General features: G+C 42.7%; 2 protein-coding genes across 2 annotated transcripts; one reads left to right on the top strand and one right to left on the bottom strand.

Annotated features, from left to right (window-relative positions):
• The first annotated feature begins 1237 nt into the window (after nt 1-1237).
• Nucleotides 1238-4415, top strand: LOC129841327 (CAP-Gly domain-containing linker protein 1-like). Its single transcript, XM_055909549.1, has 2 exons — nt 1238-2773; nt 3036-4415. Exons 1-2 carry the CDS (start codon nt 1282-1284, stop codon nt 3125-3127), a joined length of 1584 nt encoding a protein of 527 aa, XP_055765524.1. The 5' UTR covers nt 1238-1281; the 3' UTR covers nt 3128-4415.
• Nucleotides 4416-14318: 9903 nt separating this feature from the next.
• On the bottom strand, nt 14319-15851 carry LOC129841345 (neuropeptide Y receptor type 2-like). Its single transcript, XM_055909577.1, has one exon. The coding sequence runs from the start codon at nt 15828-15830 to the stop codon at nt 14730-14732; it is 1101 nt and encodes a 366-aa protein (XP_055765552.1). The 5' UTR covers nt 15831-15851; the 3' UTR covers nt 14319-14729.
• Nucleotides 15852-27341: the final 11490 nt, after the last annotated feature.

A 27341-nucleotide genomic window follows, 5' to 3' on the forward strand; every position in this document is an offset into this window, starting at 1 on the left:
CAGGTCTGGTTCATCTTTGGGAGCAATTTCCAAACGCCTGAAGGTACCACATTCATCTGTACAAACAATAGTACGCAAGTATAAACACCATGGCCTCGCAGCCGTCATACCGCTCAGGAAGGAGATGCGTTCTGTCTCCTAGAGATGAATTTACTTTGTTGCGAAAAGTGCAAATCAATCCCAGAACAATAGCAAAGGACCTTGTGAAGATGCTGGAGGAAACAGGTACAAAAGTATCTATATCCACAGTAATACATGTCCTATATCGACATAACCTGAAAGGCCGCTCAGCAAGGAAGAAGTCACTTCTCCAAAACCGCCATAAAAAAGACAGACTACGGTTTGCAACTGCACATGGGGACAAAGATCGTACATTTTGGAGAAATGTCCTCTGGTCTGATGAAACAAAAATAGAACTGTTTGGCCATAATGACCATCGTTATGTTTGGAGGAAAAAGGGGGAGCCTTGCAAGCCGAAGAACACCATCCCAACCGTGAAGCACGGGGGTGGCAGCATCATGTTGTGGGGGTGCTTTGCTGCAGGAGGGACTGGTGCACTTCACAAAATAGATGGCATCATGACGAAGGAAAATTATGTGGATATATTGAAGCAAAATCTCAAGACATCAGTCAGGAAGTTAAAGCTTGGTCGCAAATGGGTCTTCCAAATGGACAATGACTCCAAGCATACTTCCAAAGTTGTGGCAAAATGGCTTAAGGACAAGAAAGTCAAGGTATTGGAGTGGCCATCACAAAGCCCTGACCTCAATCCTATAGAACATTTGTGAGCAGAACTGAAAAGCAAGGAGGCCTACAAACCTGACTCAGTTACACCAGCTTATTGTGGGAAGCTTGTGGAAGGCTACCCGACACGTTTGACCCAAGTTAAACAATTTAAAGGCAATGCTACCAAATACTAATTTAGTGTATGTAAACTTCTGACCCACTCGGAATGTGATGAAAGAAATAAAAGCTGAAATAAATCACTCTACTATTATTCTGACATTTCACATTCTTAAAATAAATAGGGGTACTAACTGACCTAAGACAGGGAATTTTTACTAGGATTAAATGTCAGGAATAGTGAAAAACTGAGTTTAAATGTATTTGGTTAAGGTGTATGTAAACTTCCGACTTCATCTGTATGTACAAATCTGTGTTAAACCCACAAGAATATTCTATTATTGACTATATGGGTCATGGTTAAATGAATGCAACACGGCTCTCACTCATTCCTTGTACTCATTTCAGGTTGAGTGGACCACACCAGTTTCACAGCACATGAAGAAAACACAGCCTCCTCTTCATAATTGTAACAGCAAATCAGGGATATCTTCAGAAAAGTTTAACAATGTTTCATTGATGAAAGAAACAAATGAATCGGAGACGCTTAGAGCATCCTACAGGCATTCACCGAGGGCTTTTGACCCTGACTGCTCCCCAATACGTAGTGGCTCAGGAGACCGAGCTCTCGGGACAGACTACAAATATGAGATGATAGTCGATTTGGAGAATACGGTGGACAGACTGAAAAACGCTCTGGTATCACTGGAGGAGGACAACCTCAGCCTCAACAAGAAGATAAGAGAAAACAAGGCAGAAGACCGCCCATTTTTGACCAATCACAATGTCTCAGGCTCAACAAGTGGCAACAATTCACAGAAAATGGCTGGTGGTCTCACTCACAGTCCCACCTCCAAGCTCAATACACACCCTGTCACTTTCAACATGGCCAAAACATACCCAGAAAGTCAAAGGCAAGATACACCATCCAAGATAGGGGAGCCTAGGATTGGAGATATGCTCAAAATGGAGAGCCTATCCTTGGAGGACAGGTGTGTTTACTTGGAGAAAGAGAAACAGGACTTGCAGAGGAAGTTGCGGAAGACGGAGGACTACTGCAAGGAGTGCGTCCGCGAGCTCAAGAGGATCCTCCCAAAGTATGAGGACCTCAAAGCCTCGAATAAAACCCTGGATAAGCTCAACAAGCAGCAGGCCGCAGAGAACCATAGACTCGTCGACGCTCTTGAGGCCGGGAGCCAGGCAGGGGAGAGATCCAGGGATCACAGCCTGGCTCAGGAGCCTAAAGAAGGTGGTAGTGACAACAGGGTGCGGCTTCAACTGGAGAGGGCCAACGATCTCTGCACCCAGCTCACCCAGGAGAAGGGGCAGCTGGAGGACCGGATAGCCTCGCTGGCAAGGGAGGTCAGCCATCTCACGAATGAGCTGGATATGAGTTGGGCCGAGCTCCATCGGCTGGGGGCCAGAAGGAGAAGCTCCCTTGAGGGGATCACAACTAGGGACGGCAGCCTTCCGGCCTCGTCGGGCACGAACGAACTCCCAGCCGAACGCATCCTGGACAGAGTGGGGAAAGAGCACAAGGCCATGTCGGGCGCCGTGGCCCATCTCAAAGAGGAGAACAAGACACTACGAGAGAACCTCAAACAGAGCGTCAAGAGGGGCGAGGAGGCAGAGGGCGGAGCCAAGCAGCTGAGGCAAGAGCAGGCCATATTGGAAAGCTGCCTGCTCACGGTGCAGAAGGAGAAAGACCTGCTTCAGCTGGAGGTGCGGCAGCTCCACCAGGAGTACATCGAGCTCAGCAGTAGCATCTCGCTGCAGCTGAGAGAGAGGAGCCCCATCGCCAGTACCAGGATATTAGCAGGGTCACATGTGGTGACTGATGGTAGTGATAGTGGAGCCAGGCAGCAAGAGAGTCCAAGGCAGCCTCTGAACAGCAGCCCTATTACCAGAGAAATGCTGGATGGCCCTGTAGGTAAGGTTAAAAAGAGTGCATTTTAACAGTTTGTCATTTAATTCAGGTTTATTGAATAGGTTATTCATTTTCATTCAAGGTCATTCAGAATGCAAAAGAATGTTTGAACATTAGATACTGTGTCGATTGTATACGATTATTAAATGTATTTAGCTGACAGAAGATGAAAAATGTTAAAAGTAGAGACATCACCACTAGTCGTCCTGGATCTCATACCTGTCTTGAAAGACTCTTCTTCTTTCTTCTTCTTTGGACTGTGTAGGCGGAGAGGCAATTGTTCGTATAAGGAAGCGTTTCGAGGAGGAGGAGCAGAGAGGCCAGAGGTACAAAAACATCATCAATCAGAATGAATGAGGCTGAAGCTGGATTAGTGGGCCAGGCAGACTGGATGTTGACCTCTACCTCCCATACCACGAGGGGTCAAGAGAGGTGAAGCATCCTGTAGCCTACTGTAGAGCTCTTTGCATCACTTTACCAACAATATGCCCTTCACAAGGTCATGTACCATATGCACTGTACAGATTTTAATTCCCTGATTATATTATGCTTTTCAAAATATTTTGTCAGTGTTATTTATCATTTATAATAGTTTTTAGATAAATGGCATATCAAGGCATTTTGTGGCTAGGGCCGGGACGATACAAGTATTACGATACTCGTTAGTAATGTGGCAAGAAAACAAAACACGAAGCGGATTTAACTTCTTTAGGAAAACAGCCCTAATGTTGGAAACAAACATCATTATCCAGAGTCACAATTTTTTTTTTAAAGCTAAAGCACACAATATTTTACATATGTGGGGATCTTAACAGTTGTAACAGTGGAATTGGGAGGTTAGATGACTATATAAATTATATTAATGATATTCCATTGCGTGTTGCTTTGGATGACTTTGTTAATCATCATGGGGAAACCCTATTAGAATTCCTTCGAGACTCTAAAATGTATATCATTAATGGAAGGATATTCCCCTTAAGCGTTAACTTTACATCCATATCTAGCAAATAAAAACCTGTGGTGGACTATATAGTTACCCTCCACAACTGTCTACAAACTTGTTTGGAATTTAAGGTGTTACCCCCACAGATGGTTGTAGAATGTGGATGTTTTGACTTAATTGAAGAAAAAAGTAGACTTCCTGATCATTCTCTTTTATTTATGATATTTTCTGTTTCTCAACCAGGTATTACTGTGCATCACCTGGGGCAAAAGATACATACCCCACATAGGCCTAAATGTAAGAAAAGAAATGTGCCAAATTATTTTCTGTTCTAAAATGGCATGTAGAGTTCTGGTGGAAGTCATCAAAACTCTGCAAAGATGCCAAGAAACACCATTTGATTTAGCTGTGTGGTATGAAACATTTTGTGATATATATTCTGATGCAAAAAAAGAATACAGCCCCAAGCCCAGGAAAGTTTACAAGCCGAACAAGCCTTATCGGAATGATGAGTTAAGGGATCTATTGTCAGTAATGCGCAAGGCTGAGTACTTATTTTTACAGTGTAAAGATAGGAATTACAAGAGAACATTTTAGGAATGTGTTTAAAAGTTTTGCACTTATTCAAACGGAGATATCAGAGAGGGCATTTATTACACCTTGAGGTGATACAGACAAGAAATCCTCAACAGTTTTGGAGCCAAATAAACATAACGACATAAGAATATTCCAATGGAAGAGCGGGGGGGGGGGGGGGTTGAACTCTGATACTACACAGGCACTTAAGGAAGGGGTTTGCTAGTTTGTTCTCAGGTAATGAAAATGGGGCATATTTTGAGGAAGAATTATATGAAGACATATGTTCCCTAAGAACTAAAATGGAAAATACAATGTTAGAAACCTCTTATATACAGTACCAGTCAAAAGTTTGGACAAACCTACAAATTTTTCTTTATTTTGACTATTTTCTACATTGTAGAATAATAGTGAAGACATCAACACTATGAAATAACACATATGGAATCATGCAATAACCAAAAAAGTGTGAAACAAGTCTAAATATATTTTATATTTGAGATTCTTCAAAGTAGCCACCCTTTGCATTGATGACAGCTTTGCACACTCTTGGCATTCTCTCATCCAGCTTTACCTGGAATGCTTTTCCAACGGTCTTGAAGGAGTTCCCACATCTGATGCACCACTCCATCACTCTCCTTGGTCAAATAGCCATTACACAGCCTGGAGGTACAGTGGGGCAAAAAAGTATTTAGTCAGCCACCAATTGGGCAAGTTCTCCCACTTAAAAAGACGAGAGAGGCCTGTAATTTTCATCATAGGTACACTTCAACTATGACAGACAAAAAGAGAAAAAAAAATCCAGAAAATCACATTGTAGGATTTTTTATGATTTTATTTGCAAATTTAGGTGGAAAATAAGTATTTGGTCACCTACAAACAAGCAAGATTTCTGGCTCTCACAGACCTGTAACTTCTTCTATAAGAGGCTCCTCTGTCCTCCACTCGTTACCTGTATTAATGGCACCTGTTTGAACTTGTTATCAGTATAAAAGACACTTGTCCACAACCTCAAACAGTCACACTCCAAACTCCACTATGGCCAAGACCAAAGAGCTGTCAAAGGACACCAGAAACAAAATTGTAGACCTGCACCAGGCTGGGAAGACTGAATCTGCAATAGGTAAGCAGCTTGGTTTGAAGAAATCAACTGTGGGAGCAATTATTAGGAAATGTAAGACATACAAGACCACTGATAATCTCCCTCGATCTGGGGCTCCACGCAAGATCTCACCCCGTGGTGTCAAAATGATCACAAGAACGGTGAGCAAAAATCCCAGAACCACACGGGGGGACCTAGTGAATGACCTGCAGAGAGCTGGGACCAAAGTAACAAAGCCTACCATCTGTAACACACTACGCCGCTAGGGACTCAAATCCTGCAGTGCGAGACGTGTCCCCCGCTTAAGCCAGTACATGTCCAGGCCCGTCTGAATTTTGCTAGAGAGCATTTGGATGATCCAGAAGAAGATTGGGAGAATGTCATATGGTCAGATGAAACCAAAATAGAACTTTTTGGTAAAAACTCAACTCATCGTGTTTGGAGGACAAAGAATGATGAGTTGCATCCAAAGAACACCATACCTACTGTGAAGCATGGGGGTGGAAACATCATGCTTTGGGGCTGTTTTTCTGCAAAGGGACCAGGACGACTGATCCGTGTAAAGGAAAGAATGAATGGGGCCATGTATCGTGAGATTTTGAGTGAAACCTCCTTCCATCAGCAAGGGCATTGAAAATGAAACGTGGCTGGGTCTTTCAGCATGACAATGATCCCAAACACACCGCCCGGGCAACGAAGGAGTGGCTTCGTAAGAAGCATTTCAAGGTCCTGGAGTGGCCTAGCCAGTCTCCAGATTTCAACCCCATAGAAAATCTTTGGAGGGAGTTGAAAGTCCGTGTTGCCCAGCAACAGCCCCAAAACATCACTGCTCTAGAGGAGATCTGCATGGAGGAATGGGCCAAAATACCAGCAACAGTGTGTGAAAACCTTGTGAAGACTTACAGAAAACGTTTGACCTCTGTCATTGCCAACAAAGGGTATATAACAAAGTATTGAGATAAACTTTTGTTATTGACCAAATACTTATTTTCCACCATCATTTGCAAATAAAATCATTAAAAATCCTACAATGTGATTTTCTGGGGGGAAAAATTCTCATTTTCTCTGTCATAGTTGAAGTGTATCAATGATGAAAATTACAGGCCTCTCTCGTCTTTTTAAGTGGGAGAACTTGCACAATTGGTGGCTGACTAAATACTTTTTTGCCCCACTGTTTGTCATTGTCCTGTTGAAAACAAATGATAGTCCCACTAGGCGCAAACCAGATGGGAAAGCGTATTGCTGCAGAATGCTGTGGTAGCCATGCTGGTTAAGTGTGCCTTGAATTCTAAATAAATCACGGACAGTGTCACCAGAAAAGCACTCCCACACCATAACACCTCCTCCTCCATGCTTCACAGTGGGAACCACAAATGCGGAGAACCTCCATTCACCTACTCTGCGTCTCACAAAGATACGACGGTTAGAACCAAAAATCTCAAATTTGGACTCATTAGACCAAAGGACTGATTTCCACCGGTCTAATGTCCATTGCTCGTGTTTCTTGGCCCAAGCAAGTCTCTTCTTATTATTGATGTCCTTTAGTAGTGGTTTCTTTGCAGCAAATTGACCATGAAGGTCTGATTCACACAGTCTCCTCGGAACAGTTGATGTTGAGATGGGTCTGTTACTTGAACTCTGTGAAGCATGTATTTGGGCTGCAATTTCTGAGGCTGGTAACTCTAATGAACTTATCCTCTGCAGCAGAGGTAACTCTGGGTCTTCCTTTCCTGTGTCGGTCCTCATAAGAGCCAGTTTCATCATAGCACTTGATAGTTTTTGCGACTGAAATTTTCCGCATTGACGGACCTTCATGTCTTAAAGTAATGATGCACTGTCGTTTCTCTTTGCTTATTTGAGCTGTTCTTGCCATAATATGGACTTGGACTTTTACCAAATAGGGCTATCTTCTGTATACCACCCCTACCTTATCACAACACATCACTGATTGTCTCAAATGCATCAATAATTAAAGAAATTCCACAAATGAACTTTTAACAGGGCACACCAGTTCATTGAAATGCATTCCAGGTGACTACCTCATGAAGCTGGTTGAGAGAATGTGCGAAGCTGTCATCAAGATAAAGGGTGGCTACTTTGAAGAATCTCAAAAATAAAAAACATATTTTGATTTGTTTAACACTTTTTTGCTTACTAAACTCAGCAAAAAAAAGAAATGTTCTCTCAATGTCAACTAAGTTTATTTTCAGCAAAGTTAACATGTGTAAATATTTGTATGAACATAACAAGATTCAACAACTGAGACATTAACTGAACAAGATCCACAGATATCTGACTAACAGAAATGGAATAATGTGTCCCTGAACAAAGGGGGGTCAAAATCAAAAGTAACAGTCAGTATCTGGTGTGGCCACCAGTTGCATTAAGTACTGCAGTGCATCTCCTACTCATGGACAGCACCAGATTTGCCTGTTCTTGCTGTGAGATGTTACCACACTCTTCCACCAAGGCACCTGCAAGTTTCCGGACATTTCTGGGGGGAATGGCCCTAGCCCTCACCCTCCGATCCAACAGATCCCAAACTTGCTCAATGGGATTGAGATCCGGGCTCTTCGCTGGCCATGGCAGAACACTGACATTCCTGTCTTGCAGGAAATCATGCACAGAACGAGCAGTATGGTTGGTGGCATTGTCATGCTGGAGGGTCATGTCAGAATGAGCCAGCAGGAAGGGTACCACATGAGGGATGAGGATGTCTTCCATGTAACGCACAGCGTTGAGATTGCCTGCAATGACAACAAGCTCAGTCCGATGATGCTGTGACACACCGCCCCAGACCATGACGAACCCTCTACCTCCAAATCGATCCCGCTCCAGAGTACAGGCCTCGGTGTAAGGCTCATTCCTTCGACGATAAACGCGAATCCGACCATCACCCCTGGTGAGACACAACCGCGACTCGTCAGTGAAGAGCACTTTGTGCCAGTCCTGTCTGGCAAGCGACGGTGGGTTTATGCCCATAGGCGACGTTGTTGCCGGTGATGTCTGGTGAGGACCTGCCTTACAACAGGCCTACAAGCCCTCAGTCCAGCCTCCCTCAGCCTATTGCGGACAGTCTGAGCACTGATGGAGGGATTGTGCGTTTCTGGTGTAACTCGGGCAATTGTTGTTGCCATCCTGTACCTGGCCCGCAGGTGTGATGGCCGGATGTACCGACCCTGTGCAGGTGTTGTTACACGTAGTCTACCACTGCAAGGACGATCAGCTGTCCATCCTGTCTCCCTGTAGTGCTGCCTTAGGCGTCTCACAGTACGGACATTGCAATTTATTGCCCTGGCCACATCTGCAGTCCTCATACCTTCTTGCAGCATGCCTAAGGCACATTCACGCAGTTGAGCAGGGACGCTCGGCATCTTTCTTATGGTGTTTTTCTGAGTCAGTAGGAAGGCATCTTTCTTATGGTGTTTTTCTGAGTCAGTAGGAAGGCCTCTTTAGTGTCCTAAGTTTTCATAACTGTGACCTTAATTATCTTTGAAAGACAGGGTCCTGAAAAGGGGACTTTTTTTTTGTTGTTACTGAGTTTATATGATTCCATATGTGGTATTACATAGTTTTGATGTCTTCACTTTTGTTCTACAATATAGAAAATAGTAAAAATAAAGAAAAACCCTTGAATGAGTAGGTTTGTCCAAACTTTTGACTGCTACTGTATGTAACCCATACTTAAATGTGGAGCTGTCTGTGGCAGAAGTTAAGAAGGTTATTGACTCTGCAAGAAATGGGAAAGCGTTTGGCATTGATGAACTGCCTAATGAAGTTTTAAAATCCCCTAAATGAATTGACATCCTTCATGATTTGCTCCAAATTTGTTTTGAGTACATAATAATGCCATCGACTTTGCATAAGTCTATATTGAATCCCATTCCCAAATCTTCAAAAAATGACCCGAGAGTGCCACTGAACTATAGAGGCATAAGTTTATTAAGTACGGTTTATAAATGATATTCATCCATCCTCAACAATAGGCTAGTGACGTTTTGGAGGATCAGAACATTCTGGTGGAAGAACAAAATGTTTTTTTTGTAAATCCAGAGCCTGTATCTTCTCAGTCTGTACAGTAATCAGAAATAGATTACACGAAGAGAAGCCTACTTTTGCATGTTCCATTGATTTCCAGAAAGCTTTTGATTTTGTAAATAGGGATATTTCAGCCTATAGTTGGTTAAAGACCGGGGTTGATGGGAAGTTTGATCACGCAATCCAGTCTCTTTACAAAGTACCAATTGCCCTGTGTGCATGTTAATGAATATCGTACAGATTGGTTTCTCCACACACCCTCGGGTGTAAAACACGGAGACACCTTATCAATGACTTTGTTTGCTGTGTTTATAAATTATTTGGCAAAAGAAATGAAACAGTTAAATATTGGAGTGAGATATGATGATGAAGTGCTAAGTATATTTTCGTATGCCGATGATATTATTTTGATGGAAGAAACTGAACAAGACCTGCAGAACATGTTATTATGTGCAGTCAATTGGTGTGAAAGATGGAGACCAGACAACCAGACAAAAACACAGAAAATGACTTTTAGAAACCAGGTACTAAGAGAAGTGTTTTTCTTGAGTTTACTAGCAAGTATAAATATTTGGGCATTTTTATTGATGAACATATGACCTTTCTATACGGAACATCTGTCCTGGCTGACTCAGCGAGTAGAGCTCTTGGGGGAGTTATAGGAAAAACAAACCACTCAAAGATATTGGTTATGTTACGTATTCCAAACTGTATCAGACATGCGTGTCCTGTTCTGGACTATTCAGCAGGAGTGTGGGGTGCTAAGAGGTCTTTTATAAATGAACATGTCCATAACAGAGCTGTACATTACTTTTTAGGTGTCCACAAGTGCGCTGGGAACCCTGTGAGGTGAGATGGAAGGCATGCATGGTGAGACTTTGGAATAGACTGTTAGATATGCCAACTGCCAGAATGGCTAGTAACGTTTTTCATTGGGATCTATCCATAGGGGAAGCCCGGGCAACTGAAATGTCTGACCTTTTTCAACAGTCTGACTGTGAACATCTGGACGAAAACCAAATTAAGGGAGACATAGATATGATGCAATAAAAAAAATGGGTGGAGGAGATTAATTATAAACCCAAATTGATAACCTTTTGTTTGATTAAGGGTGAATTTATGTGTGAGAGATATATTATGTATAACCTACCTAAAAGCAAGAGATTGCTATGTGCACAGGTAAGATCAGGGATATTGCCTCTGCGTATTGAAACAGGTAAGATCAGGGATATTGCCTCTGCGTATTGAAACAGGTAAGAGCAGGGATATTGCCTCTGCGTACTGAAACAGGTAAGATCAGGGATGTTGTCTCTGCGTATTGAAACAGGTCAGATCAGAGATATTGCCTCTGCGTACTGAAACAGGTAAGATCAGAGATATTGCCTCTGCGTACTGAAACAGGTAAGATCAGGGATATTTCCTCTGCGTACTGAAACAGGTAAGATCAGGGATATTGCCTCTGCGTATTGAAACAGGTAGGAGCAGGGATATTGCCTCTGCGTATTGAAACAGGTAAGATCAGGGATATTGCCTCTGCGTATTGAAACAGGTAAGATCAGGGATATTGCCTCTGCGTACTGAAACAGGTAAGATCAGAGATATTGCCTCTGCGTACTGAAACAAGTAAGATCAGAGATATTGCCTCTGCGTACTGAAACAGGTAAGATCAGGGATATTTCCTCTGCGTACTGAAACAGGTAAGATCAGGGATATTGCCTCTGCGTATTGAAACAGGTAGGAGCAGGGATATTGCCTCTGCGTATTGAAACAGGTAAGATCAGGGATATTGCCTCTGCGTACTGAAACAGGTAAGATCAGGGATATTGCCAGGCTTGTCTCCCATAAGAATCTTCTCTTTGTGCCAGACTGGGTTCAAATACCTTCCGTTTCTATGTTATGTATGTATTTATGCGTATATATATACAGTGTGTATGTATGTACATTGTACTGCTCTAGAGATATAATTATTGTTTGGTAACCTTATTTACTATTATGTATAGATTTTTACTTTACATTTTTTCACTCTTTATGCGATGCCCAATGCAGAGAACACTAGAAGAAGAATGATCATTTTAATACCAAAGTGACTTATTGTAATGTTTGTTTATGTGTCACTTAATCCCATAAGGGATGGGTTGCCAATTGGCGATTTGACACACAAATAAAATGTCTTCATTCATTCATACAGAAGGTTTTCAAAGGACCAAAGAGACTGATCTGCCTCATGTTTGAAATTTTGCCATCTAAAAAATATTGCGATACTGGTGTCATCCCGGCTCTATTTGTGGCTGGGGTGCAGCACATGCCCCATGTAGTTTCATTTGGAGAAGGTAAATATATTTTTGAACAGCAGGGGGAGTTGTTGTATCCAGTTGTTGTTGAGCCACCTCTATTAGGATCTATTAGACTTCAAAAAACAAAAAGGTTTAACCAAACATTGAAGGGGTCCTCACAGCTCATGTTGGTAGTATGTAGTCTGCTATATGCACCATTCATACTAACATGTCTAATAAGCATGCACTGGGCATTACAATCCAGTTGGTGAGGTTTTACATTTGATTCCCTTGTTTATAGTCAGGCCTAGCATTATAGTGTTTGCTATTTTGCACCCAAAGACCCAATAAGTCTGATGGAAATCCACCCATTGAGTTAACACTTTATTTGGATAGTCTGTAGAGCATCTACAGATGGACTATCAGAAACATGTCAACTAACTACTAAACTTAACCCTAGCCCTTATCCTAACCCGAAACTTAATCCTTACCCTAACTGTAGCCCTAGCAAGCAGTTGCTTATCAGTAGATTGTTTGTTGATAGTCCATCTGTAGATGCTCTACAGATCGTTATACTATCCAAGTAAAGTAACTCCTTATGGTTACACAGATGGCGGATGAGCACATTGTCCCTCTGTATACCCTGCTAGCCATGCCATGTCAATCAGTGTAGGGCTTTGTGGGACTGTACGACTCATGACTCACATCTCATAATGTGTTGAGGCTTTCATTCTTGTCCGTTACTCATCTGTCTGGCAGAAAGACAGTTGTAAGGTGTTGTCGTCAGCACACTTGTACTTAGCTACTCCTGCCAACTATAGTCTATTTAGTCATTTCAGAAAGTAAGAACCCTCATTGTTTGACAGAATCAATACTCATTTCTCTGATGTGTCTTGGAAACATATTTTTGACCTTCAGACATTAATTCTTTCACTGATACTGTTATTTCATGCTACACTCAGCATGTGATGTCATCAAATACTTTGTGAAATGTTTATCTGTCATGAGAAAATGTTAAATGGGCCTTTTTGATATTGATGCTGTTTCACAAATACTCATACTAGCCTATAACTCCCATTCTGGCCACGGTTCATAAACTTTGACTTCAAAATGTTAGCCGAGCAGTAAGTCATCAACTTCACTGTTTGCATCCTAATGTAATTCCATAGTGAACAGACCGAATCAAAAGGAACATGACATAAGTCTGAAACCCCATTGCTCATATCCTTCAGACTTGATTTAGAACGGGGGTAGCTCCCCCAGGTCCGCTCTCTGTAAGCCGCAGGTCAATAGCTTTCGACAGCCTGATAAACCATTATTGGCTTACGTGCTGAATGGCCCATGAATGAGTTACTAAAAACAGAGGCATTGAACCGATCCCCGCAATACAACAGTGGTGATGGACTAAGAAACAGGAAGAAAGGGCAGCCTCTTAAAGGATCCAGAAATATAGTGAGGACGTACACTATCGGTAATTAGACAGTTTGCTGCAACCAAAGGCGAGGGAGGGGTTCCGGATCTCTCGTGGACTATCTAATAATATAGCGTACATATATTAGTTAGTGCCAGAGCTGCAATATACACTGAGTGTACAAAACATTAGGACCAACTTCCTAATATTGAGTTGCACCCCTTTTTTCCTTCAACAGTCTCAATTTGTCGGGGCATGGACTCTACAAGGTGTCGAAAGCGTTCCACAGGGATGCTGGCCTATGTTGACTCCAATGCTTCCCACAGTTGTGTCAAGTTGGCTGGAAGTTCTTTGGGTGGTGGACCATTCTTGATACACACTGGAAACTTGAGTGTGAAACACCCAGCAGCATTGCAGTTCTTGACACACTCAAACCGGTGCGCATGGCACCTACTACCATAACTCGTTCAAAGGCACTTCAATGTTTTGTCTTGCCCATTCAACCTCTGAATGGCACACATACACAATCCATGTCTCAGTTGTCTCAAGGCTTAAAAATCCTTCTTTAACCTGTCTCCTCCCCTTCTTCTACACTGATTGAAGTGAATTTAACAAGTGACATCAATAAGGGATCATAGCTTTCACCTGGATTCACCAGGTCCAAAAGGCTCCTTAACAGCTTCAACCCCCAAGCCGTAAGACTGCTGAACAATTAATCAAATGGCCACCCATACTATTTACATTGACCCCCTCCCTTTGTTTTTACACTGCATCTACTCGCTGTTTATTATCTATGCATAGTAACTTTACCCCTACCTACATGTACAAACTACCTCGACTAACCTGTACCCCGGCACATTGACTCGGTACCGGGACCCCCTGTATATAGCCTCGTTATTGTTATATACTTTTGTGTTAATATTTACTAAATAAACTAAAGTAAAAAGTTTCTTAACTCTATTTCTTGAACTGCATTGTTGGTTAAGGGCTTGTAAGTAAGCATTTCATGGTAAGGTCTATATACCTGTTGTATTCGGCGCATGTGACAAATAAAATTTGGTTTGAATTTGGAAATGTCAGCACTGACGCAAAGCTTGATTAAATTGATTAGTCAGTTTATATTATTACATGCTGAGTTTACAACTATTAGGTGTCAATAAATGACAACCTGCCTTCTGAACTAATGTGTTGTTTTATACCTCAGCTTGTGATTTAAAGCACATCTATCAAAATAAGGCCTCAGAATCCATTTGGAAAGAAGAATACCTGATCATTAATTATCGACATAATTTACTATGGTAGCATTCACAAAGGCAATGTAACATTTTCGTCCCACGATCAGCATTTAAATATCAACATTTGCATGTGGCCAAAATAGTTTGTTGTAAGAAGCATATCAAAACAGCAAGTTTTAAACAGCAGTTAAATATCACATGGAACAATTCAGCAATGCATTTGGCACTTGCATGAAATTGATCATTTACACATTTTGAACACACTTGGTTCTTCACTGAACCTTTTGACAACAAACGGATGTAAAAAAGCGGAATGTTTTATCCATAATTCACCCTTACAGTAGGTTGCACAGAACAGACATTAGAGTTGATATTATGAATTCAGACTTTAGTCGCTTTGAAATCTGTATCGCTCATGTCTTTTTCCCTCAGTGTCTTTCTGCTCATGATGTTCCTCGACCCAGAATTGACAGGTTGGCTGCACTTACACACTGACAGAAACGCAGTCCGGTAGTTGTTGTTCATCCACCCATAGAGGATGGGGTTGACGAAGGTCGAGCACATGGCCACGATGTGGAACATGGTGAAAAGCAGCTTGAAGTCTTTCATTTCCAAGACACTGTTGTCAATGTCAATGGCCAGCTGGAAGGCGTGGAGAGGCAGCCAGCTCACTGCAAACACCACCACCACGATCACCAGCATCTTAGTGGTCTTCCTCTTGCGCTGGTGGCGGTTGTTCCTCCCTGCCGGACTCACATGGTTCTTCAGCTTACTCCAGATGCGGATGTAGGCAAAGGAGTTGATGGCCAGCGGCAGGCAGTACTGGAGCAGGAGCATGGAGATACTATAGATGGTCCCGTCCATGCCGCTCCCTGGCCACTTTTCCGTGCAAACCTGAATGGACTGCTCGGGCGAAAGGTCAAACGTCCCATACTCCCGGAAGATGGCGAGCGGGCTGGCCAGGACTGCGCTTATGGCCCACGTCATGATGATGACAGCGGCGCACATTTCCTTGGACATCTTGGTCTCCAGGTGGTAGACGATGCTCCGGTGGCGGTCCAGGGCGATAATGTTGAGCGTGATGGTGGAGACGTGCACGGCCATGCCTTGGGAGAAGGGCAGCATGAAGCACAATGCCTGGCCAAACCTCCACTCCCCATGGAGAGTATTGATCAAAGTAAAGGGCAGACATAGAGTATTCACTAGCAGATCCGCCACAGCCAGGTTCACGATGAAAAAATTGGTGACGGTGTGCAGAGTTTTGAACTTGTACACCACGTATATCACCAGGGAGTTTCCGATGACTCCGAACAGTATGATGGTGCTGTAAGCCAAGATGAGGATCACTTGCACTCCAACCAGCTTGGTGCTGTCCTCCAGGTCTGGAAAGTTGTTGCGGCAGTTTGAGAATTCACAAGCAAGTCGAGAAGAATTCGCCCAATCCTCCATTGAAGTTATGTTTACTTGACTTTCAGTATCCATTGGTATCGTTCCTCTCCGGGCCTCAAATTCTGCAACAAGAGGAGGGAGATCATTTTGACAGAGGACATACATTTGTTTAAAAACATTTTTAAAGCTCCTTGTCTGCTCATATTTTAGACTGCAGTGAATGATGTCATTGTTGGGAGGTTTAAAGACCATTGTACCAACTGCTAGCCTTGTGTGAGGCGTACCTGTTTGATCATCAAAGTGCAACATCGAGGGCAGGGCAGGGCAAAGACATGAGGTGGGCCTATCACAGTGACTCATCGGACTCCAGAGACTAGTTGAATTTGGCAGCCGGAAACTAGTTGAATTTCGCAGCATAGAAATAACAATCGTTCCAACAACCTTTTTCAATTTTTTTCTCTCACCCCCAAGCCACTGAATAAAATATGACTTGTGTTCTCACTCGGTTGTTTTACAGCAAATTGTAATACGGATCACCTGACAAACCTAGTTTGTCTCAATACTGTATATATTTATAGATTTGATATTTTACCTTTATTTTACCAGGGAAGATTAAATATCTATTCTACAAGAGACACCTGGATAACATAGCAATACACAAAATGTCAGATACAGTTACCACATAACACACAAAGCACTGCATTTTAAAAACATACATTTACACATTGAGCATGCAAGATGCTTTGGGGAGGTGTGGTGCATCTAGGGGTGAAAACATTGATATCCCCCCCACTTCACTTTAAACCATAGTTTTTACCCAAGCTTTAAATGCATTCAAAGAGACGAGCTCCTGCAATTTCATGCCCTTTTATAGCTTGTTCCAAGTAGAAGGGGCATGAGGACTGTAAAAAAAAAAAAAAAAAATGCCCAGCTTTGTACGGGCCTTAACACAGTCGTGTGAGTGTAGGCGATATAGCTGTAAATCAGCTATACGATTACCTACACTGCTGCAGGGGATTGCTCATCCTGTATCATACTGTTTGCACTTTGATGATCAAATAGCCAAGGGTCATCTTACCTACCGCTATAGGTTTAAATACACTATATATATATATAAATATGTGGACAAATTAGGGGATTCGGCTATTTCAGCCACACCCGTTGCTGACCGGTGTATAAAATCAAGCACACAGGCTTGCAATCTCCATCGACAAACATTGGCAGTAGAATGGCCTTACTGAAGAGCTCAGTGACGTTCAACAAACAATTTCAACAAACAATACCTTTCCAACAAGTCAGTTTGCAAACATTTTTGCCCTGCTAGAGCTGCCCCGGTCAACTGTAAGTACTGTTATTGTAAAGTGGAAACATCTAGGACCAGCAACGGCTCAGCCGCAAAGTGGTAGGCGACACAAGCTCACAGAACGGGACTGCCGAGTACTGAAGCGCGTAAAAATCATCTGTCCTCGGTTGCAACACTCACTACCGAGTTCCAAACTTCCTCTGGAAGCAACGCCAGCACAGTAACTGTTCGTCGGGAGCTTCATGAAATGGGTTTCCATGGCCGAGCAGCCGCACACAAGCCTAAGATCAGCATTTGCAATGCCAATCGTCGGCTGGAGTGGTGTAAAGCTTGCCGCTATTGGACTCTGGAGCAGTGGAAACGCGTTCTCGGTAGTGATGAATCACGTTTCACCATCTGGCAGTCTGACGGACTAATCTTGTTTTGGTGGATGCCAGGAAAACACGACCTGCCCCAATGCATAGTGCCAACTGTAAAGTTTGGTGGAGGAATAATGGTCTGGGGCTGTTTTTCATGCTTTGGGCTAGGCCCCTTAGTTCCAGTGAAGGGAAATCTTAACGCTACAGCATATGACATTCTAGACGATTCTGTGCTTCCAACTTTGTGGCAACAGTTTGGGGAAGGTCCTTTCCTGTTTCAGCATGACAATGCCCCCCTGCACAAAGCGAGGTCCATACAGAAATTGTTTGTCAAGATCGGTGTGGAAGAACTTGACTGGCCTGCACAGAGCCCTGACCTATACCACATCGAACACCTTTGGGATTAATTGGAACACAGACTGCAAGCCAGGCCTAATCGCCCAACATCGGTGCCCGACCTCACTAATGCTCTTGTGGCTGAATGGAAGCAAGTCCCCGCAGCAATGTTTCAGCATCTAGTGAAAAGCCTTCCCAGAAGAGTGGATGCTCTTATAGCAGCAAAGGGGGGGGATCAACTCCATATTAATGCCCGTGATTTTGGAATGAGATGTTCGACAAGCAGGTGTCCACATACCTTTGGTAATTGAGTGTAGATGTAAATGGACCTCTCAAATTATGCATAGCCTGCATGGGAAAAATATGGAATATCATAAAACAAATATCAGTGAAAACCCGAGGGCAGTAGCCTGTTCCAGTATTTGTCACTCTTATTGTTCCGAGATCATGTCTCGTTTGTGGCAATCGTAGTGTAGCCTATCATTGATAAGTGTCTAAATTGGAATGCAGTGACTGTACAGTAACATGCTATACATGACGTCAGAGCTCAGGTTTTCCGCTTCGCAGTGCTGTATGGGTTTTGACTGACAGCCGTTATAAACTTCAGCGTGCGACAAGAAGATGCCCTCGTCCTAATTGGGCTACTTTTGTACATTTGTTGTTCTCAGAGAGAGGGAAATGCTGTAAATTGAGAGGAGTCGATGTGTTATGAAAGATGAGACATTGAGGATTCTAATAAATACCCATGATGTCATACAGGCAAACCACACCCATGAATCCGTATGTGCAGTTCACATTTCCATATTTGAGAACTCATGTCATTTACAGTATCAACGTTTTATGATGGCTATGTTCAATCCACAGTTACAAGGATGACATGCGTTATACCCTGGATTGGCCTGATTGGCCTGAAGAGAATGAGCCTATGTTTGTTGTATTGTGAAGAGCAAGCTTTCAAATGATGCCCATCTGATGGTGGGGGACACAGGTCTGTGTTCCAAACAAAAAAACGACACGTGTGCTTGCTTCAGTTCCTCAGTGGCAAAGCTAGGAGAGCTCAAAAAAAGCATCTCATAGTTGAAGGCTCTTTCCTTGAGTCAAGTGCATTGAAATGAACTAGGAGCTATGCACAGTTTGGAGTGGTGTGTGGCCACTTGCAGACAGACACCAGTTAAACCTCTCACTCAAACCCTTGTAAGCGTTTTTTCTTATCTTGCACTCCAAAAATGCACTGCATATTCTTATTATGTTACTGAATGTATCCAGAGTACTTTCAGATTTTGCTATTGACAACTGCTGTGAAAAGTACAGTAAAGTTCAAATGCACATAAATTCCAAAGTGTAATGTTTGGATTCAGTCTTGTGAACTGTTGTGACCTCACCTTTTTGGTCTGATAATTTTGCCATAATCTTCAACGTGTTGTCTTTCAATTGCTACTTTGGTCATGCATAAACAAGCTTTTTATAGTTATTTTGTTAGAAACATTTAAAATGTTGCCCTATCCACATACACTCTGGAAATGGGCCTAAGGGGTATTAATGAGCAGCATGTCCTGGTGTCTGTAAATAAGAATTTGTTCTTATAACCTATTCTTAGGATCTGCTGACCTGCCTGTTAAAATAAAGGTTACATTAATATCAATAAATAAATTTTGCTGTAGATGTCTAGCTGGTATTCTAACTGGCAGGAATCTTAGGAGTGAACTTGGGATTTTAAACAGTCCTGCATGAATACTTCTTGGCTGACAAATTTAATTGTCACTTGTTCCCATTCCCATGTCAATTCATAATAACACGTTACTTGGAACTCATACCAAAAATTCCTATTGCTTCCCATGACAACTGAATCAGAATGAAGAGTAATGATAAGAGTTGGTATACTGGCATCCTGCATGATACACCAAGAAATAGACTGTCTACTTTGGAAATCATTCACAACATCATAGTGCATTCTATATGATTTTTTTTCAAATTATTATGAGGAATTTATGTCTCACATCATAGGCATGTTATGACTTTCCTAATTCAATTGCATTTGTCTACAACCTACAGAAGGTTAGAAAATATGACATTTCCCACCCCAAAAAGGTATTCAGAAATGTTGGGGATGCTGTAGATGTGATATCAAGATTATAGTTGTAGCCTACAAAACATATATACCATACAGGCTATACATTTGATTGAATTCTTAACTCAACATATATTTTCCCATCAGCAAGTAACTGCTATAGAATAATCCACTCACCTTGATCTGCAACAGACGCATTCGTTACACTTCAGATGGTACCCCTTTTTGTCAATACATTCTTTTGAAAGGTTCTCATCAGCTTATTAGTATTTGAAAATGAACATGAAATAATTCCCTATATTCAAGTTGCAGCATTTTTTTTTAATCACCACATGTCCTAGATATCAATACATTTTATTGTATCGCACGTCAAGTAGTAGACATATCTAGGAAACTAGACAAGCCGCTGACTAACTGAACGGTGATATATATTGGCAAAACTCCACGGCTTTTTTTTCTACGAGGATTGTGCGCAACAAGAGAAGAGCACTGCGTACGCTGTGGACTCCTGTCTTGAAAGGAGCGCATCTTATGTGTGGCCAGTTTCGAGAGGGAGGCGGGGAGGATGAAGCGCGCTGAATGACAGTATTACCCTGACAGAAATAAACATTGCCTCGAGGGAGAAAGTCTATGCCATAAATTATTTCGGATCCATTTCCAGTTCAAACAAACAAGACACAAAAAGATATCCCAGGGGTAAGCTACCTGGGTCATTCCAAGAAATGAGGCCCTTTTGCGTTGCTTTAATATTTTAAGTAGACATTGTGCAGTCATATTGAATTTATATTATGATATTAAATTAAGTGCCCTTTAATTTAGACCACATGGGAATTTGGTTGTACCAGTTTTTGTCAAATACAGTTATTTGGAATGGTTCTCAGCAATGTATCAGTAGTTCTGTTCTTGAGCTGTTCTTGTCTAATGATGTTCTGTATTATGTCATTCTGTATTATGTTTCATGTTTTGTGTGGACCCCAGGAAGAGTAGCTGCTGCTTTCGCAACAGCTAATGGTGATCCGAATAAAATACCAAATACATCAGTCTTAACATTAATTAATTAATAATTCCCCTTTTCAAGTTACAGCATTTTTATATCACCCCATGTCTGTGATATCAACACATTTTTATTGTACATAGACATATTTAGGAAGCTACACAACAAGCCGCTAACTAACTGATTGGAGATTACAAAGAGGTAGGCGCAACAAGAGCATGCTGTTGACTCCTTTGAAGGAGCGCATATTCTGTGGACAGTTTCAAGAGAGAGAGGGAGGGGGAGATTATATGAAATGCGTTAATGACAGAGAGGGGGGTGTAACCCTGACAGAAATAAATTAAGGGTTAAGGGTGTTCTATTAATCTCGCCTGGGCTCCCATGTAGGTGTGTTTCACACTGGCTGAAAGTTGATTGCATTTGTTTTGAAATCGGGCTGCCTTCCAGGCATGAGCCAGGAGCCCAGCTCTGTCTGATGCAGGGTTCTTGCATCATGAAAATCCTGGAAAAGTAATGGCATTTTAAAATGGTGTTTCCCAGGCCTGGAAGAGTTTGGGGAAATTATCGTATCTGAAAAGTAATGGAAATGAATTTCATAATTTCTTATAATGTATTTTATTTAGCCACAGTTTTAAAATATTTAATCAAATAAAATTCAACATATCAGCCAGGATCAGAATAACACTAGTGCATCTATTTGAGCACATCACCTCCATAGTGCCAGACTAGTGGGCAATTGCTCAAGGAGAGCGAGCGAGTCGGACATTGCAGCAGCAGGTAGGCCTAGCCTATAAAATATGATAGAGACCAGATTAACTAGGTAGCCAATTCAAAACATATCTTGTAACCTCTAGTTAACTGTTTAGCTATTATTAGCATGTATTTCTCTTTTCATCATGTTCCAAAAAACTTTCTACCAATACTCATGAATAAGGTCATAAAAAGTTGATTTACTTTTTTGAACGATTCATATGATTAATTTGAACAATTATTTTTGACTAAACTAAGCATTCACTTCACCATTGTATTAGTTGGGTTTCGGTTCAATCGCGGTGAACATGAATTTTAGGAAAAAAAACATTTTTGAATATGGGCCTTCAAAACTTTTTGTACAGTGCCTTCAGAAAGTATTCAGTATTCTAAAAATGTATTAAATAACAAAAAATCCTCAGCAATCTACACACAATACCCTATATGGACAAAGTGAAAACAGGTTTTTAGAAATTGTTGCAAATATATTAATCATAAAAAACAGATCACATTTACGACCATGAGGTCGAAGAAATTGTCCGTAGAGCTCTGAGACAGGATTGTGTCGAGGCACAGATCTGGGGAATGGTACCAAAAAATGTCTGCAGCATTGAAGGTCCACAAGAACACAATGGCCTCCATCATTCTTAAATGGAAGAAGTTTGGAACCACCAAGACCACCTAGAGCTGGCCGCCCGGCCAAACTAAGCAATCTGGGAAGAAGGGCCTTGGTCAGGGAGGTGACCAAGAACCCGATGGTCACTTTGACAGAGCTCTAGAGTTCCTCTATGGAGATGGGTGAACCTTCCAGAAGGACAACCATCTCTGCAGCACTCCACCAATCAGGCCTTTATGGTAGACTGGCCAGACGGAAGCCACTCAGTAAAAGCACATGATAGCCCGCTTGGAGTTTTCCAAAAGGCACCTAAAGACTCGACATAAGTTCTCTGGTCTGATTGAACTCTTTGGCCTGAATGCCAAGCGTCACATCTGGAGGAAACCTGGCACTATCTCTACCATGAAGCATGGTGGTGGCAGCATCATGCTGTGGGGATGTTTCGAGGCAGATGAGGCAGATGAACGGAGCAAAGTACAGAGAGATCCTTGAAGTCCTGAGCACTTTGGAGCAGGTTCTCAGACTGGGGAGAAGGTTCACCTTTCAACAGGACAGCGACCCTAAGCACTCAGCCAAGACAACGTAGGAATGGCTTCGGGACAAGTCTCTGAATGTCCTTGAGTGGCCCAGCCAGAGCCCAGACTTGAACTCGATTGAACATCTCAGGAGAGACAACGCTCCCCATCCAACCTGACAAAACTTGAGAGGATCTGCAGAGAAGAATGGGAGAAACTCACAAAATACTGGTGTGCCACGCTTGTAGCGTCATACCCAAGAAGACTCGAGGCTGTAATCGCTGCCATTGGTGTTTCAGCACGTACTGAGTAAAGGATCTGAATACTTACGTGAATGTGATATTTCAGTTTATTTGTAATAAATAAAGTTGTAAAACGTTTTTTGCTTTGTTATTATGGGGTATTTTGTGTAGATTGATGAGGGGAAAAAACTATTTAATACATTTTAGAATAAAGTTGTAACGTAACAAAATGTGGAAAAAGTCAAGGGGTCTGAATACTTTCCAAAGGCACTGTAGATACTTCCAGTTGATTTGAGTATCCAGTGTATGGGACATTGCAAGTCAATAGATGCTAGTCAGCCTGCAAAATAAACACTTCTAAGATAAATATGACTAAACTAGAAAGGGGACGTTTCCTGAAAATGTGTGGTCTTGCTTCAGCTGAATAAAAATATTTGTAGTCTACCATAGCCATTTGATATATTGAATGAGCCAAATTATTTCGAAAAGCATAAAACTAATTTGATTGCAATGTTTTACATCAAGGGTAGTAAACCCTCCTCTAGGAGAGCTAATGGGCGTGCAGGTTTTTATTCCAGCCCCCCTCTAACAAACCACATTTTAGTAATGAGCTGCTTAACCAGACCTTGAAGAACTCTGATGTTTTTGAGCAGGGTTTGATCAAAAGCCTGCACACCCAGTAGCTCTCCAGACGTGTGGGCAGATTACTGTTTGATTTTAGAAGGACGCACCTCTTTCCCTGCTTTCGCCTGAGGACGCGACGGGCCCGTGTCACTGAGCACTGAGCAGCAGGTGTACCCCGGGCCAGGTTAATCAAACCCCCCTCATTGCCTCGAAGAAAGTCTATGCCTTAACGATGAATTATTTCTCATCCATTTCCCGTTCAAACAAACACACGCATTGAAACTCAGCCTCTTAGTACGACAATGTCACGGCTAATATCATCCAGAAGATATGCCTGAGGTAAACTACCTGTTGCAAGTTATCAGCATGCAATCAGATTTTGTTTTAAAGCAGCTACGGGCTGCGTTGATGCAACCGTCATCTAAATCAAATCATATTGTATTCGTCATATGCGTCGCCAACAACAGGTGTGCACTAACAGTGAAATGCTTACTTCCCAACAATGCAGAGAAAGAAAATGGTGAAATAATAGAAAAGTAATAGATACACAATGAGTAACAATAACTTGGCTCTATACAATGGGTACCAGTACCGAGTCGATGTGCAAGGGTACGAGGTTATTGAGGTAGATATGTACATGTAACCAGGAATAAAGTGACAGATAGTAAACAGTAGCAGAAGCGCATGTGATGCTTCAAAAACAGTCAATGCAGATAGTTAAATAGCTACCCGGACTAAATATTTAGCAGGCTTATGGCTTGGGGGTAGAAGCTTTGCAGGGTCCTGTTGGTTCCAGACTTGGTGAATCGGTACCGCTTGCCATGCGGTAGCAGAGAGAACAGTCTATGACTTGGGTTGAAGTCTGACAATTTTTAGGGGCCTTCCTCTGACACCACCTGGTATAGAGGTCCTGGATGGCAGGGAGCTCGGCCCCAGTGATGTACTGGGTCATACGCACTACCCTCTATAGCGCTTTTTGGTCAAATGCCAAGCGGTGATGTAGCCAGTCAAGGTGCAGCTGTATAACTTTTTGTTCACAGATGTGGCAGGCCACATCCAGTAGGCCCGTGTCACTGAGCAGCTCACGGCTGGGTTTCAAATCAAATTTTATTTGTCACGTGTTCAGCGGGTGTACCGAAATGCTTGTTTTCCCCATGTAATCTGAGATAGTTTGCAAGCCCTGCCTCAAAATCTAAAAGTTGACATTAGGTGTTTGTAATCTAAATAGCCTACAACATAGAAGTTTGCAAAGTCAAAATGATATAAAACATTGTCTGTTTTATTTAACACCCATTTTTATAATTTCCCATTCTGCTCTGAATGTGCCTCTATGGTCCGGTACTGATGTGAAAACCACTGCTGAGTCTGCACGGTTCCTCCGTAGGCTACTGACAGGAAATGCAATAATCAGGAGACAATGAGACTTTCACAAAGGGAAACCATGGAGTTGATCCATATCAGGCCGTGCCGCAGGTAATTGCACCTCTAATTCCGTTGCCACCATTATGGTTCAAGACCTCACGTGGCCTCTCAAATTAAGTTAGTGTCTGCCAGCCTCCTTATAGCCGAAGCCCTTGGTACTAATACGCAGATGGTTAAATAATGACACAAACCATGAAGTGATGAATACATGGGGCATACTTAGAACTTGTTTTTGGCGAAAGCTTCAGCACTTCAAGGCAATTATAACATGCATTAGAGCCCATAGGCTCTGGCAGAATCCTCTGACTGGCTCGCAAACAAGTACACATGGTTGTTGACCGTGTTTTAAAGTGAATGTCAACTCGCGAGCAAGAAGCCCCATTGTCTCATTTTGAAATCCCAGAAGGCTTACAAGTCGTAGCCAGAAGAGGGTATGAAATCCCCCTAAACAAACAGGCTAGAGGAGAAGCCTTGGCTAAGACAAGCCTGGATATTGTTATACACTGCTCAAAAAAATAAAGGGAACACTTAAATAACACAATGTAACTCCAAGTCAATCACACTTCTGTGAAATCAAACTGGCCACTTAGGAAGCAACACTGATTGACAATAAATTTCACATGCTGTTGTGCAAATGGAATAGACAAAAGGTGGAAATTATAGGCAATTAGCAAGACACCCCCCAAAACAGGAGTGATTCTGCAGGTGGTGACCACAGACCACTTCTCAGTTCCTATGCTTCCTGGCTGATGTTTTGGTCACTTTTGAATGCTGGCGGTCCTCTCACTCTAGTGGTAGCATGAGACGGAGTCTACAACCCACAGAAGTGGCTCAGGTAGTGCAGTTCATCCAGGATGGCACATCAATGCGAGTTGTGGCAAAAAGGTTTGCTGTGTCTGTCAGCGTAGTGTCCAGAGCATGCAGGCACTACCAGGAGACAGGCAGGTACATCAGGAGATGTGGAGGAGGCCGTAGGAGGGCAACAACCCAGCAGCAGGACCGCTACCTCCGCCTTTGTGCAAGGAGGTGCACTGCCAGAGCCCTGCAAAATGACCTCCAGCAGGCCACAAATGTGCATGTGTCTGCTCAAACGGTCAGAAACAGACTCCATGAGGGTGGTATGAGGGCCCGACGTCCACAGGTGGGGGTTGTGCTTACAGCCCAACACCGTGCAGGACGTTTGGCATTTGCCAGAGAACACCAAGATTGGCAAATTCGCCACTGGCGCCCTGTGCTCTTCACAGATGAAAGCAGGTTCACACTGAGCACATGAGCACATGTGACAGAGTCTGGAGACGCCATGGAGAACGTTCTGCTGCCTGCAACATCCTCCAGCATGACCGGTTTGGCAATGGGTCAGTCATGGTGTGGGGTGGCATTTCTTTGTGGGGCCGCACAGCCCTCCATGTGCTCGGCAGAGGTAGCCTGACTGCCATTAGGTACCGAGATGAGATCCTCAGACCCATTGTGAGACCATATGCTGACACATGCACATTTGTGGCCTGCTGGAGGTAATTTTGCAGGGCTCTGGCAGTGCACCTCCTTGCACTAAGGCGGAGGTAGCGGTCCTGCTGCTGGGTTGTTGCCCTCCTACGGCCTCCGCCACGTCTCCTGATGTACCTGCCTGTCTCCTGGTAGCGCCTGCATGCTCTGGACACTACGCTGACAGACACAGCAAAACTTTTTGCCACAGTTCGCATTGATGTGCCATCCTGGATGAACTGCACTACCTGAGCCACTTGTGTGGGTTGTAGACTCCGTCTCATGCTACCACTAGAGTGAGAGCACCGCCAGCATTCAAAAGTGACCAAAACATCAGCCAGGAAGCATAGGAACTGAGAAGTGGTCTGTGGTCACCACCTGCAGAATCACTCCTGTTTTGGGGGGTGTCTTGCTAATTGCCTATAATTTCCACCTTTTGTCTATTCCATTTGCACAACAGCATGTGCAATTTATTGTCAATCAGTGTTGCTTCCTAAGTGGACAGTTTGATTTCACAGAAGTGTGATTGACTTGGAGTTACATTGTGTTGTTTAAGTGTTCCCTTTATTTTTTTGAGCAGTGTATAAAGTGGTATTCTGAAACACCTCTCAGATATGGCCACAGTCTATACTAGGAGAGAGAAGAACTCTTCAGGGCAGGCCAGCCAGGCAGATGCAAAACACAAACAACTTAACTATGTTTCCTTGTAATTTAGCCACAACTGTGTCAATTTGACTAATCCAGAGCTCTCCAACCCTGTTCCGTCATGTAGATTTTGTGAAAAATAACTTCTAGAACTTAGCTATGCCCAATGTTTGTTAGCCATACGTCTGAAAAGCAGGTGAAACATCATTTGTTCAAGTGTCTGTTTAGTGAGACTTCTTGGAGGTATA

The sequence above is a fragment of the Salvelinus fontinalis genome, chromosome 42 (genome assembly GCF_029448725.1).
Source record: "Salvelinus fontinalis isolate EN_2023a chromosome 42, ASM2944872v1, whole genome shotgun sequence".
Classification (NCBI taxonomy): domain Eukaryota; kingdom Metazoa; phylum Chordata; class Actinopteri; order Salmoniformes; family Salmonidae; genus Salvelinus; species Salvelinus fontinalis.

Coding starts and splice junctions, on each gene's coding strand:
- LOC129841327 (XM_055909549.1), top strand. CDS start 1,282: ATGAAGAAAACACAGCCTCCTCTTCATAATTGTAACAGCAAATCAGGG. Junction 2,774..3,035: donor AATGCTGGATGGCCCTGTAG/GTAAGGTTAAAA, acceptor TGGACTGTGTAG/GCGGAGAGGCAATTGTTCGT.
- LOC129841345 (XM_055909577.1), bottom strand. CDS start 15,830: ATGGATACTGAAAGTCAAGTAAACATAACTTCAATGGAGGATTGGGCG.